General features: G+C 33.6%; 1 protein-coding gene across 3 annotated transcripts in view; it reads right to left on the bottom strand.

Moving 5' to 3' along the window:
• Nucleotides 1–16021, bottom strand: part of LOC131951146 (uncharacterized) — a 32846-nt gene extending 16825 nt beyond the window's left edge. The window contains exons 1-7 of one of the 3 annotated variants that reach the window (XM_059313441.1): nucleotides 15953–16021; nucleotides 15332–15478; nucleotides 13445–13547; nucleotides 12355–12485; nucleotides 11631–11731; nucleotides 10544–10598; nucleotides 10214–10279 (exon numbers count right to left, since the gene is read on the bottom strand). In XM_059313441.1, the coding sequence (XP_059169424.1) occupies nucleotides 10568–10598; nucleotides 11631–11731; nucleotides 12355–12485; nucleotides 13445–13547; nucleotides 15332–15469 (504 nt within the window). In that variant the 5' untranslated portion in view covers nucleotides 15470–15478; nucleotides 15953–16021 and the 3' untranslated portion in view covers nucleotides 10214–10279; nucleotides 10544–10567. Of the gene's footprint in view, nucleotides 1–10213; nucleotides 10280–10332; nucleotides 10599–11630; nucleotides 11732–12354; nucleotides 12486–13444; nucleotides 13548–15331; nucleotides 15479–15952 lie in introns of those variants that run through there. The other 2 variants (XM_059313439.1, XM_059313440.1) reach the window with 2 other exon arrangements.
• Between the last annotated feature and the right edge of the window lie 325 nt (nucleotides 16022–16346).

Raw genomic sequence — 16346 nt, 5'->3', positions numbered from 1 at the left:
TACAATGCAAACTAAAATGCAAGTTCAGAAGAAAAATGAAACACTTATTTTCAAGCGAACAGGCTAAAAAACATGTTGTACTTTAGCACGTACGTTTATGATTAATTCGTTGATATGTTGACAAAAAAAAAACTTGATTGTGATTGGTGGAACCTTTAACACTTTGAACTAAACATAATAAAAACTATTTATAGACTTACTTGTTTGGCAATTTGCATCGTTCACAATTACTATAATATGTAGAAATTCAGCGCATTCTAAATATTAGAACTAGTTATTTAAAGTGAAAAGTTCTAAGATTTATTTTTCTTCGTCAATTGTGTATCTCTGATAAAAAGGACCCTAGATTTTCATGAAACGAAAAAATATTCGTTCATTTTGCATGTTGATGTTCAAATATATTTGCTTGGTATGATACTCTTCAACCATACCATTTTGTTATTGTATATCGAAAAGACTTTTTTCCCTTGCACTTCCAAGAACAACTTGATTTTATCTTTCAAAAACTTGAATCACAATACTTCCTTTTGACATCCAGCGTCCTGCAGTGTAGAAAAGCAAAATATTTTATCTTATTCATGTATTGGCTAAGTTCTTTAAAAAGACAGATTTAACATTATATACGACTTTTAATAACTATGGAACCAAAAGAGTCTTGCTGGCGAGGGCATACCGGTGAATCATGCACTTGATTCCCCTTGGTTAGGGAGCTAAATCTGTATTCTAAAAGCACGATTTTGACCCAAACATAGATGGCGCACCATCAGTAAAAACACCATAGCCGTTTTCCTATTTTAATCATTCAGTTTCAGAAAGCGCATTTGTTTTCTCCATAATATCGTATTTGCTATATGAATGAATATATTTCACAAATTCAAGCAATTGCGGACACGAACTTGTCTGTTTATTCAACATCTTGAAAAACAAACGATGGTGAACTTCATTTAAAAAGTGTTCTTCAACATCTACGGTCGTATATGCATTAGCCACTGAATAATATTATTAGACAAAGCTAAGTGTTGCGAGGATTTAGTCTACAGTTCGCGAACTCCCTAATATCTGCAACTATTTTTGCCCAACGGTGACTAGAAGATATATATATATATATATATATATATATATATATATATATATATATATATATATATATATATATATATATATATACATACATATATACAATATAAAGTTTATCGGGTCTGTTTTTAATATGTAAACTACGTTACTTTTAAAAATCAAGATTTTATTCAACAAAAAGTAATAAAGTAGTTTTTTATTGTGTTGTTGCATTGTAGATTGAATTCAAGAATGAACTCCAAAATTACAATATCTCTGTGTACTCTACTAGCACTGATATCGTCAAGTAATGGTAAGCATTGAATTGTCAACAGAAAAATAAACACAAACTCTTCACAATCCAACGAATTTCTAATAACAATGAGCAAAGTTAACGTTTATTATTATGTAAATTTTATCGACATGAGTGATTATTTTTTTTTTACAAAATTGTAAAGATATAAGATAATAAAATATTACAAATTATACTCAGTTGTGTATAACTAAGTTAATATTATTTTATTATGGTGATGTCTTAGGATTGGAGTCTGCTTCAAATCAGTTGTGTGGCTTGGTCACAACTCTGCTCAATGATCTCGAACCACCTCTGCTTGAACAAGGATCTTATTCTTGCGGGAATTCTGATAACTACCAAGCATCTGGAAAAGCTCGTCTTCATGCCCAGGCAGTCACATTTACTAAGCCTTTCAAAAATCCACCTATTGTCACGGTGATTTTAAATGGTTTAGATATGTGGAACGCCAAACAAATTAGGTATTCGTTTTATGCAAGAAACGTCACAGCAACTGGAATGGAACTTGTCTGTAGTACCTGGGAAGACAGCCAATTTAACTATGCAGGTCTAACTTGGGTTGCCATTGAGGTGTAGATGAATCCAAAAATAAGTTATCGTCTACCAAAGTGAAAGTCAAGTAATCAGCAATTTACAATGTTTGATAAAAAAAAGTATTGTAAAAATTGCTCTAAGTGAATAAAAATATCTGTTTAAATTTTGCTGTAGTTGCTATTTTTTTCATTATTGTTTACGTTAATTTGTCGTAAACAGCTATTTGCCAGCTTTAGATATTCCAGAAAGTTTAAGGGAGATCACGTACGTTTTATTTTAAATTTAGATTAACAACACGTTTAGATGTACCATAAAGTAGTATTTTTGAAATTTTCAAGTTTGTTATACAAAGCTAAACTAGCTTATCAGTTGGAAATTTAAGAATTTATAAGATAGACAACATTAACAAACGTTTATAATCATGCTATCAAGAATTTGTTACAAATAAACCAGGAGTAATCTCCCTTAAACTGTCTCAAGCATTATATAAAACGACGGGAGATGGCTCTTTGGGATATACACTTGGTTTTTAATCCATTTTTTAATTACTTAAACTTTTTTTAAAAAAGAGAATAGAATCTCGTAGAAAACATAATTCCGCGCCAAGTGAAAGCCAAATAATCTCTATATAATAGTGCGGAATATTATTAGAACTTTATAAATTTAAATGCGTTTTGGAGTAATCGGAATAAGCATAAATTGCTACTTCCGGTTATCATAAATTACCCAAATTTTAAAGAAACCAGTGAATTTAGATTAGATATTGTACTTACGTATGAAAATGTATGTATCTGTTTGAAACAGTACGCAATTTATAGGCTTTAAAAATTTAAAGTAGAGTAAGTTCCACTTTCGGTTACCGGGAATCGCTGAAAAGTTGATATAGATCAACACATTTGATACAATACGTAAAGATGAAACTTTATCAATGAAGCTGTAACGGTACTTAAGTTATCGTGTTTAAAGACACACATGCACACAAACACACTTACAAACACAGACATACGAACAAAATTACAAAACTATATTTTTCAGTCTCTTGGTTTTGTAAATATCTCTAATTTTTTTTTTTTTGCGCCATTACAACACTTCCTCTTTACTTCGTTTGCGAGAAAATAAAAATGAGTAAATCCTAATTGGAAGAAAAAAGCAGAAAAACGAAAAAGTAAAGTTATTATCTTAATAATTGACAGACATGATGATTTAACGAGATTCCGCGGGAATAAAAGGTCTAAAGAAATATGTTAAAAAAGTTTCATTAATGCGTTACCAAACTTTAGACTAGTGACATATGTTTTTTTTTTAAACATACTTATTTAAATGTATAGAATGCCTGCACTTGGATCATAAATATCGTGAAACTACCACATTAAAAACGTAAGTGTACGTTAATTATGTATCGAAATATTGAAGTAGAACACACTTTGGTGACCGCCCGTGTGTCAGGGACGTAGAGGGGGCCACACGATTACACAACAGCAGAAGCGAAGCATACGGCCCCTGGCTCCTTAAAACTAACTTAGGCGCCATAAGGCTCGCAGAATAATCCAAAGAGCCACAAAGCATCCTAAAAAATGTATGATGCAGATAGCGCTATTTGCTAAATTTACACAAAGAAGCAGGACCTTTTCTGTAGCAAGAATAAAAGATTGTATTTTTGTTTGTGTTTGCATTGTGTTTGTGTTTTCTTTTGCTTTTTGTTTTGTTTTGTTCCCGAGTTGGTACATTTACAAAAGATTCACTTTGTTGGAGCACGGGATTTTTTAATGCTGGTATTAAATTGTTGTTTTATTTGTTTATCTTAAAACAGCAAATGTGAAGATGGCCTCCGTTGCTTGCTATTGTTACCGTAATTGAATAAATAAATAAATGAAAATAAATGTGACTACAATTCGTTCCGTGACACATTATCGTTTGCTAGCGCAGTGTCAATAACAATGTTGAACACATATTTGAAGATTAAATTATTGCAAGCATTGTAGTCATCTGATTACATGCATGTGATCAATTTTTTGTTAAGAAAAATAATTCAACCTGTTTATCAGTAGAATGAACACGTATTTGTGACATTGTCGCCTCCTGATTTTTTGCTGCTAGTTGAGTAGCTTTGGTAGTATTAATTTACTCGCATGAACACACTTTCTTTATCCAAATACAATTTTAAAATTCCATCCTTTACCAACCACTCCCTATTGGTAATAAGCTCAATATAACACATTAAATTCCTACTCAGTTAAAACAGAACTACAAATAGCAAGCTCATTACAAATAATTTAAAATGAAAATTTACAGATCAGAATTTTAATTAGATGAAGGAAATGTTTTGTACCGAGCAGAAATTATTTGTTTATCTTGGCAGATAGAATAAAAACTAAACCAACACCATACGAAGTAATTGTAATTTCGATTGTTTTTATTTTAAAATTTTCGCCTCCTTTACTAGGTAGGTATTTTAATTACAACATTTTATTGACAATTATAATTTCGATCGCAAATTAATACTATGTTTCCAGCATAGTGAAATGAAGATCACGTTAGCTATTGAACGCTGTTGAGAGTTTGCATTGACCTTTTAATTATGTTTTATTTGCTGAGATGGGTTTTATATATATGGCAAAAAAAAAGGTTTCTAAAAACACCATTCGAAGTGCATTGAAAACGTGGCGACGGGTAATTTGTAATTTTATAGCAGTTAAAAAGCAATTCTGCATCGGTATTTTAACTTGATCTTTAACTAAAATTTAAAAAAAAATTGTTTAAATAAAACCACGTTGAATAGTTTCAACAGTTTTAAAGTCCCTCTAAGTATTACGTTTATGTATGTGAAAATAATTTTTAAGTGCAACGTTCTAAATTCAAACGTCAAGTAATCTGTGTTAATGCGTATCCAATGATTTGTTGGATATGGTATCTCTTAACGTATCCACCGTTGAACCACCTCTGATAAGCGACGAACTCACACGTCACATCATCAGAATCCTCATGTTCATCGTCACCCCGACTATCGCTATATTCGGCATCACGGGAAACGTCATGAGCATCACAGTCCTCATCAAGCACGGCTTACACAAGTGCTCCAACATTTTACTAGTCGCCTTAGCCTTCTCCGACATCACATACCTCATCTCCTTCAACAGCGTGCCTAAGATCTTCTACGAGGCGGTCAACGACCACGAGGTCCTCGGCTTCAACGTCCAAGAGGCGAGTGTCGTCTTCTTCTTCTTCAGCGTCTTCAACTTCCTGGACTACTCTGTTGGGTTGATGAGCCTCGTCTTGCCCATGCTGATTACAATTGAAAGACTCGTTGTGATATTTCTTCCTTTAAGTTTTAAACGCGTCATAACACCTAAACGTACGTGGATAGCTGTCATCTCACTTGAGGCTTATTTCTTCTCCATTTGCTTCTATACAACATTTTGGTTTGAACTGGACTATACTACAGATACACGCAGAAACGTTTCTGTGGGTCTTATTAAAAGGTCAACATTTTTCTACGAACATCTACCATCAGTCGAAATCATACAAAACATTTTAGTATATTCTAGTATAATCATCCCTCCAATTTTCACCGATGTTGGGTGTATAGTTATCTCAATAAAAATACAAATAACATCAACAAAACGAAGGAAACTAACCTCGAAATCTAAAAATAGCAACAGAACCCCCGTATGCTCTTAGCTGTATGCGCAGTCTACATATTCACGATAACCTTTCTCTCACTGCCGATATACATCCCCGAATACGCGTCATACTCTCTGACTGATGAAGCACCCTCTAACTTCGGTAAACTTTTTTATCAACTTGTCAACATAGTGGGTTGTACCAACAGCTCTACTGACTTTATCGTCTACATTGTGCTCAACAAGAATTTTAGAGCCACCTACCAGGTAATGATGGGATGTCGTGAAAAAGTAAAAAGATAAACATATTCTACATCGGCATTAGGTATAATTCAATGTCTTAAATAAACCTATATGGAATACTTCAATCGAATTAGTAACGAGCCAAACTTTAATAAATGCGAAATCAGAAGCCAATTTATGTTAATTACATTTTTATTTTCGGGTTAAGAATGAACTTTCTTTAAAGTCTAAAGTATACCTGCATTACGTCATTGTTTACCTTCTCAAGCCCTCTTTTACCTGCACATTTTAAAAATAAACGTTTAAATTTTAAAATACCACTTTATTATGGTAAAGCAACGTTTGAGCTTAATAGTTTCTCTTCTTTTAAATTTGATGGAATGCTATCGAAAAGGATTAGCTTTAATTATAATTGATTTTGAAGTTATCCTATATGTGTCGATACGTTTGATACATATTTAATTTTAATCTTCTAAATCCATCAGGTTAATTTGTTCGGATTTTTAACGAACATAAAAAAATGCGGCTTTTTAAATTTGAATTTACACTTTATTTCACATTTCCGACTTCTTGACCATCAAAGTACGAATGGACCTCATCAGTTGTTACAAGTGGTGCCAGAACTAATAGGGCAGCTGACCAATGTAGTTGCCCCTGTAATAAATTATTTTCAAAAGAAAATTTTTAAACAAAAATATCAATCTTTATTTCTTTATTTTTATTAATTATTTTAAAATAAATCTTTAATAAAAATATTATCTTATATCAAATGTAAATACTTAAATAATTATCAAAATTTATTATATAAATATATATATATATATATATATATATATATATATATATATATATATATATATATATATATATATATATATATATATATATATATATACGAGAAAAATGGCCCGTTGAGGAAAGATACAACGAAAAATAATTATATACTTTTTTCAGTGTCCGCCCCCTCCCCAAAAATTCTAACCCCACCCCCGAAAATTTCAAGTACCCCCACCCCTCTCCGGGGAGGAAAAAGTCTGAAAGAAACATTGGTCGCATTTGTAGATCATACAAACTAAAGGAAGAACCTGGGCGGGGCTTCGCCCCAACCGGAAGAGATGCATGAAAAAAACTGTGCACGCTAAACACTTTTTAGATTAGAAAAATTCCCCCCTCCGGTGAGGAAAAGGTCTGAAAGAAACACTGGTGTCGCGCTTAGCCACTACCCGAAGAATTGCATGAAAGAAACTGCAAGCAAATCACTTTTTAGATTAGACACATTAATTAGGCGGTAATTTTATTATAGAGAATCGATGAAGAAATTTCTTTTGAGTTGGGGAGGGGGGGGGGAGCTCAGACGTTCTTACGCGGGGGTGAGGCTCGAGAATCAATGACGTCATATTACTGTGAGCACTCACCGGCTTGATAATATTTTCTACTCTATGCTAAATGTGACGTCATATTTCGCTTCCGTTCTTTGTGTGTGTTTAAACACGATTACTTGAGTACTGTTTAAGCTAGATTGCTGAAATTTCATATATAAGTATTTTATCAAAATAGTAGATCCGTATCAACTTTTGAGCGATTTCCGATAACCGGAAGTGGTACTTTTTTTACTTTGAATTTTTCAAAAGCCTATAACTTTAGTACTATTTCAGATAGATAAATGAAATTTCACATGTAAGTAAAAAATCTAATTCTCTACCTTCTATTAAATTTTGAGTAATTTCCATTGACCGGAAGTAGTAATTTACGCTACTTCCGATTTCTCATAAAACTAATGTAAATTTTAAAAGTACTTATAATATTGCGCACTATTATGCGTTTTTTTATTTGGCGTTCACTTGGTGTGCAATTAATTTGTCTACGAGATTTTATTCTATTTTTAAATCTTTAAGTATTTAAAATGGATTAAAAATCATGTCTATAGCCCGAGTTCCCATCCCCTGTTATTTTATATAAGAATATTCGAGAAAGTTTAGTGGAGATCACTCCCGGTTTATTTTCTCCATCACCGATTTACGATTTTGGGAAAGTAAAATTGCTCTTTTATGATACTCACATTGCTGGTGCTCATGGCTCATTAAACTTGTCTGTTGCCTTTTTCCAGTTTGAAACTTTTTGAACTTTTTGATAGCTTATCCGAAGGCTGACTACCTACACTACGATAATTCAAACTAATCAAAACACAATATTTGCAAAATGCGCCATCAAGTAATTTGGAATAAGTCAACCAGTTCCACCTAAGTAGCCACAAATATTGAAACTTTAAATTTCTTTGTCCGCTTGCTGGAAATTTTAAAAGTTCATCAGGACGCCAGATGTTTTCTAATAAATACAACCGTGTATCTTCTGTTATAACTCCTTTGATAAAATTGCCGATATTATTTGCGTAAGAAACAGTCGAAGGTGCTGAATTTATGGAAATTTCTTGATGTAATATACTTTGAAAAGCAATAGTACCATCTTCATTTTTATCATTTTCAGTTTTATTTTTCTTTGTAAAGAAATCAGTTAATTAAGTAGTTTTTAATTTCCTTTTTCCTTCCGCCATCATTGAAATGAATTTAAATTGCTTGAAGTAGTTAAAAGAAACACATTAAAACACGACTATTCGAAGAAGAAAGCAAATTATTATTGGTCTTCTAATCTGTCTAAATTGACTACTGTAGGTTCCTGGCTTTACATCTATATTTAACCAATTTAATATATAGCCTACCAACACAAAGTTTTGTGTCAACAATTGTGGGTCAAGCCCACGCCTTCCTGCAAGATGTGCGTCCGGTAGTATTTTATAATTGATACGTACCAATATTCATCCCACCCTCACCCCCTTTTACACCCCTTAACTGATAACCTTGTTCAGCTTTCCATTCTCCTATTGCGACCCTGAGTGTTTGTTGTTTAAGTACCGAATGATAGCGACACAAGTCCATCGTCGTCAATAGCTGTAACTAAACGTAAAAGATTGTCATTTTGAAGGTTCTACCCCCCTCCCATCACCCCTGCCTACTCCTCCCTCTGCCATCTTTATCACTTTCAGTTTACTTATCTTTTAAAAAATTAAGTGAAATGAATTTCAAATGGTTTGAAGTAGTAAAAACATACACATTATAGAACCTCAATGCGAATAATAATCAATTCCTTTGTTTGTTTTTCATTTCTAGACGCTTTCCGATTGCACTACAATTATATTAGACAACAAAGGCCTAACCACGTAGCCCACCCCTCCCTTTCGACACTCCTTAACTGATCTAAACTTGGCCAACTTTCCCTTGGCCTTCTGTATTCCAGATTATTATACTTTACTTTAGCGCGATAATAACATTCATAACTGAATTCTACAGACAATTCTCATCACAATGATATACATTATTGTTCTAGAAGCTCCCAGGCTAAAGTGTTTAGTGTTTTAGCCCTTAATAATATTGACACAAGTCAATAGCTGTAGCTTAACGTAAAAAAGTAGTCATTTTAGGGGTCCATGGGGGGGGGGGGGGGTTATAACCCCCTAACCCCCCCCCCCCCCCCCCGCCTACGATACTGATCATAGGCACGCTGTTAAAGGAGGCAAGGTATGTGAAGACAGAGAAATCCAACGCTATAAGCAATATATTGGAGTCTTAAAACATTATTAAAAATATAAAGGAAAAACTCAACGAAGGTTAAAGCAAACAATATCTTCGTTTCATTCCTGCAAGGCCAAGAGATAGTTTAATTGGTGATTGATTTAAAATAAGAAAGTAAATAGTCTAATTGCAGAGTTTCTTCCAGGCATTTCTCTCTGAGCCCCCCCCCCCCCCCCCGCCTCCCCTCTCGCAAAAGTCTCCCGCCCCCCACCCCTCCCTTCCGAACGAAATGGAATTTATATTGAAAAATGTTTCTTTACCAGTGTCCGACGCCGGTAAATGTTGTCCACCCTTCCCAACATCCCAAAAATATTAAGTAACCCCCCCCCCCCAGAGAAAAAAGTCTGAAAGAAACACTGCTCTGTAGAATTCTTTACAAATGTATACTTTTCTTAATCACGGTTTATTTTTTAAATACGATTTTTTACTTATTTGATTTAATATCAACGCTAAAAGAGGAACATTTAGTAATTAATTTTGCTTCAGTAAAGACTTCGGTACTAACATGATTATTTGCTCCCATTTCAGCTAGCAAATCTACGTAGGTACGCTGCATCATTCACCTTTTTTCCATCGTCATGGTAAGAATGGTTGCCAAAATCGACGATATCGTTTACATTGTGCTCAACAAAAATTTTAGAGCTACATACATGGTAATAATGGGATGTCGTAAAAAGGTAGAAAGATAAACATACCCTACATTGGTATTATGTATAATTCAATGTCTTAAACCTATATGGAATACTTCAATCGAATATTAACGAGCTAAACTTTAATAAATGCGAAATGAGAAGCCAAGTTATGTTAATTACATTTTTATTTTCTTTGAAGTCTAAAGTATACCTGCATTGCGTCATTGTTTACCTTCTCAATAAGCCATCTTTTACCTGCACATTTAAAATACAAAACGTTTAAATTTTAAAATATCACTTTATTATGGTAAAACAACATTTGGGCTTAAGATTTTCTCTTCTTTTAAATTTGAAGAAATGCTGTCGAATTGTACTAGCTTTAATTGTGATTGATTATGAAGTTCTGACAGGGTAATTTTGTTATGATAAGAACATAAAACAATTGTGCTTTTCAGTTTGAATTTTCAATTAATTTCAAATTTTCGACCTCTTGACCATCAAAGTACCAATGGACCTCACCAGTTGTCACAATGGGTGCCAGAACTAATAGGGCAGCTGTCCAATGTAGTTTCCCCTGTAATAAATTATGCCAAAAGAAAAATGTTTAAAAAAATATCAATCTTTATTTTTTTATTTTTTTATTAAATATTTTGAAAAATTTTTTTATAAAAATATTGCTATCTTTTATCATATAACTTATGATAAAAGTGTTTATACTTAAATAGCTATCAAAATTGATAATGTATATATACATTCATATATATATATATATATATATATATATATATATATATATTCATTCAGCCAGGAGACGGTTTGTTTTGTATTACTTATCGAGCTACAAGCCTATTTGTACAGGCCCAATTATTCTAAGACCAGAATTGAACGTCTTTACAAAAACTTGCAAGTCACCGAATCCAAAAAGCCTTCAACTATCTGTAAATAAACCTTTCTGCCCAGTTGTGCTCTAGTTAGGGGTGTGTGGAGACACCGTGTGTTTGCAGGTTAGTGCTCACACTAGGCTGACGTTTACGCGCCACACGCTCTCAGCCGACGGTTGCACGTACGCACTCACACACACACACCTACACACACACAAGCATAAACACACATACACGCTTACAAAAAACTGTTTACATTTATAATTTGTTTTCTGATCGAAAAGAAATTGTAAAAATAATTGTTTTTTTAAAATATATTTAACTATATCAAACTAAATGAAATGTGTTGCTACTGTGGGAAGTAATTAACTTATTAAACTAAATTAAATGTGTTCTACGATGGGTAGTTTTTAACTGTATCAAACTAAATGAAATGTGTACTTACGGTGGGTTGTAATTAACTGTATCAAACTAAATGAAATGTGTACTTACGGTGGGTAGTAATTAACTGTAGCAAACTAAATGAAATGTGTACTTACGGTGGGTAGTAATTAACTGTATCAAACGAAATAAAATTTGTACTTACGGTGGGTTGTAATTAACTTTATCAAACTAAATGAAATGTGTACTTACAGTGGACAGTAATTACCTTATTAAACTAAATTAAATGTGTTTTACGATGGGTTGTAATTAACTGTATCAAACTAAATGAAATGTGTGCTTACGGTGGGTAGTAATTACATGAGACCAGATTAGGCATGGCTCCAGTAACATTGACGCACTGAGTGAAGGCACAGCCCACCGATGTTGATTTTTTCCACACCATCTGTCAACAACAACATTTTACATCAATATAATTACATCTTAACTTTTATAAATCTAACTTTACCAAAATATATGCATAAAGAAAAGTAAAGGATTCTTATAGACCTAACGATTCATTACGCAGATGACGTCGATTTCATATGTATCTTTTTCTTGGCATAAGAAGGGATAGTGGAGTAAGCACTGACCCGAACCGCCTTTGTTTCCCTAAGATAAGTTATGTACCCATAAGAGTTGGGTGGACTCAGGGAACTCGAGACTCCCAGGTTAGCAGTCTAGCTCTCTACCGCTAGACCACGCCGTCCCATGTTTAAAAATGTCTTGCTACTGTTTTTTTTTCTTTAAACGATTTCTTACTAAATGCTGTTTAAAAATGTATCCAAACACAATCACTTCAATGTTGACTGTCCCTATTACAGATAAAGTAAAGGTCATCTTACGGCATCATGGGTCAGCTTGATGTCCTGCCACATAAACCTCCATTGACGTCAGTTATATTCATTTGAAACACTAAAGGGCTTAAAGATTCAAACCAGTTATTCCACTCGAGACATTTGAGCACGTTACCACTAAACCACGTTATACTCAGACATCTCTCATTAATACATTTAGACAAAACCTCACCTGGGAATAGTGACCACATGTTGGTGATGTTGTAATACACGACCATTTGGTGAAGTCGACCACATTGACCAGTTCACTTTTCCAGGCAGAAGAGCTCTTGTAGGCTAAAGCAGTGGCGTTTGAGCTCAATGCTGGGAGAAGATAGGTTTACTTATTTCCTACACAACACTAGTAATAGCAGTTTAAATAAACTTAAAGCTAATTCACATCATACAACACAGGATCGGTTAGAAATAAAGATCATATTAAAAACAAATAAAAGTAAACTTGCAAATATAACTGTATTTTGTAACGCAGATTTGATATTTGAAAAAAAAACGAGGTACGTGTAAATCTCACATTTGTGAATGCGAATCGACTGATGGTTGTTATTGGTTACATGATTGAGTTCAATTTGACGGATAGTCACTACTACACGCACTCTACATCATTATATACTACATATATAATTAGTTAAATTGACTTTACCTTATTATCTACTGCATCAACATCTATAGTGTCTTTATAGATAAGGCACATTTTAGATTGCAGCATTGTATAAAAATAACGGTTTATTAATTTTCCATCTATGTACATTCCAAGGCACGAAAGTCTCAATCTACGCATGGTCGCTTGAAAAACGCAGTAACAAAACTTAAGTGCTAAAATCAACTTGAGCTTCGAACTAATAGCAAATATATCTATGCCCGAACATACTGATTTACATTCGTTTACGACATTCTCGCCTCAAGAACTCACAAAGCATAGTGCTTAGAATCTGATTTACCAACAGCAACAGTAAAAGATGAACTCGTGTCCAGCTAATGAACTTTAATAACGTGTGTACACTTGCCACATGCACCATACATTTCAACATATATATGCTATACCTGTCTAGAAAATAAAATGTCGACATACGTTAAATGTATACGTGGGGGGAGGGGGGACCTACTCTGTTAATGGTAAGGTTTTTTCGACATGTATAGTTTACATGTTGCAAGTATAAAAGCGGTGTAACAGAACTATTGGCCTACGTGAAAACATGTATACAAGACATGTACAGTATACATGTCGCAAGTGTAAACGCGGTGTTATAAAACTTTTGGCTTACGTGAAGACATGTACAGGTTCTCTCCATACGGTCCGTAGCTGTGTTTAAAAGCGCACTGGGCTGTCCAGTTTTTGGCGTAGTTGGCCAACGTGGTGTTCCATACCTTGTGAGAAAAAAAAATACGCTCTTAGTTTTCCAATCAAAAATCTACTATGACAGACATTCCTTATTGTATGAAGCAGCGTAACAAATTTGTATTCAATAAAACACCAACATTCACGCAAGTGTATGTGGTTTTATGAGCTAAATGTTGCGGGTTATTTAGAGGTTAAGCTAGAATAATACAGAACACGGGGGATAGCGTGTTTATTAGTTGAGTTAACCCCCGGGGTATTTATGTATCTGTATACCAAGGTCGACGCGTGTATACAGGTTTTTAAAAGCAGAGTGAACGATTGTTCGGGAAATGTTTTTATAGCAACTATTAAAGGGGCATTACTGTGAACTGTGTCGAAACGGGAAGAAATAAAAGCACTTAAAAGATCGGTGTGTAGTGTTTTGAATTGAATAATAGCGAGTCTCAACATTAGATACATTTCGTGGGAACTCTGAAATTGGTGGTAACTGCGAAGCCTCGCTCAACATAAGCAAGGTGTAGCTAAAATGTATTTATTCATTTTTTAAAAGTGCTGGTTTATGGTATGTTATACATTTTTTTCTGTCTGTTTCACTATTAGCAGTTTTTATACGGCTTAGTAGAGGGTAGGGAGACAATGGATGCATCCAGAAGAGTGATGTCCTATGGTCGAGTACAGGACATTGAATGAAGAGATTAGAGGTTTTCTCTCTCTCTCTCTCTTTCTCTCTCTCTTTCTATCTCTCTCTCTCACTCTCTCTGTGTTAATTAGGTAATGCTAAGCAATACGTTCGGTATTAACTGCAGTTGTAGAAGATCCCAAAAGGAAACCACAGTTGGTAAATGCATAGCCCAAGGGGCTTCTCTCTTGTTCGATATCTTTTTATCTACAACATGGATTGCTGCCCTTAGCACCCAAGGGCTTCATTCTTGTTTGATTTCTGATTTTTATCTACTACATGGATTGCTGTCCTTAGTTGACGAGCATCATCTTCCCGAGGGCTTTAACACTGAGCGAAACCACTCAAGCAAAGCTGGATGTTAGATCTAGTGTTAACACATCAATAAAGTTAACAATAAAGTTGGCATTGTTTTTGGTCTGATTACTAAACACATGAACAATGATTGGCAATACAGATCTCTTCTTTTTTGTTGTCAACTAACTGGGAATGTTTGCGGTCAACTTACAAAAGGTATCAAGAAACGACCACATTATTAAATATATCAACAAACGATCAACGTTTTAAATCTATCAAGAAACTGTCAACTTACTACATCTATCAAGAAACGGTCAACTTAGTAAATATATCAACAAAGGCCAACTTACTAAGTATATCAAGAAACGGTCAACTTACTAAATATATGTAGAAACAGTCAACTTACTGAATATATCAAGAAACGGTCAACTTACTAATATATCAAGAAACGGTCAAATTACTACTATATCAAGAAACGGTCAACTTACTAATATATCAAGAAACGGTCAACTTACTAATATATCAAGAAACGGTCAACTTATTAATATATCAAGAAATGGTCAACTTACTACTATATCAAGAAACGGTCAATTTACTAATATATCAAGAAACGGTCAACTTACTAATATATCAAGAAACGGTCAACTTACTAATATATCAAGAAACGGTCAACTTACTAATATATCAAGAAACGGTCAACTTACTACTATATTAAGAAACGGTCAATTTACTAATATATCAAGAGACGGTCAACTTACTAATATATCAAACGGTCAACTTACTAATATATCAAACGGTCAACTTACTAAATATATAAAGAGACGGTCAACTTACTAGGGCTGGAATCTTGAGAGCCGCCCTCACATCGTTGTGAGATTTTAGAAACGCGTCAATGTTGGCTGTGGTCAGAGGCACGGACACACCGGCATAGGCCACAGCTAACATGGCGAGAAACAACTGGATGGACTGCATGGTGGCTGGCTAAAGGAAAGGGAAGCTTAGGGTCTGAACAGCAACTTATGAAATTAAAAGAAATGGCTAAACTGGCTGAAACAACGATTAAATTGACAAGGCAATTTAAAAAAAAAAATTAAAACACTGCTTTACTAATACTATAAATATAAAAACATTGACTGTCACTGATAAGCATAATAATTGAACAAACAAAATTTAAAGCTATGAATAAATTAGCTTTTTAAATTATTAAGATTGGTAAAAATATTTAATTTAAATGTTGCTTTTTAAATTGCTAAGCAAAATAAGAAATATAGTTTTCATTGAAGCTACGGTAACATAGTACTTCATATGAGCATTTAATGCGACATAACATACCAAACATTTTACTTATAAAGATAATAAAATCTACATATTAGCAAAATTAAAATAAATATACTTAATTAAAAACTCCTACCTGAAAAAAAGCTTTAAAAATACTTAATTTAAAAAAAATCTTACTTTACTGTCCGCAGCAAAAAATTCTGGATGAAGAAATAACTAGAAAATCTTCTCTATTTATACCAGCGTGTAACTGTAATAATATACGCCTAGAGGCTATTCAGTGTTACCCGGATTAAAGGTAAGTGGCTAATTAACGGTGTGTGGGACACGTTGTAAGGTATTGTAGTACTGGGAACGTGAACACCTGCCCACACGCGCACACAACACCTCACCAGGGAAGAAAGACAAACAGCAACACGTTTAGAGGTTTTAAGCATGAATTTTGTCATCAATTACCAATAGGCAATCATTTTTCTACACTAAATACGACTTGAAGAGCGAATATGCATATATATATATATATATATATATATATATATATATATATATATATATATATATATATATATAT

Source organism: Physella acuta, unplaced genomic scaffold (assembly GCF_028476545.2).
Source record: "Physella acuta isolate Inbredline_101_S28 unplaced genomic scaffold, ASM2847654v3 ptg000801l, whole genome shotgun sequence".
NCBI classification, from domain to species: domain Eukaryota; kingdom Metazoa; phylum Mollusca; class Gastropoda; family Physidae; genus Physella; species Physella acuta.
The sequence above is the reverse complement of the archived record's forward strand: the minus strand, read 5'-3'. Positions and strand labels throughout refer to the sequence as shown.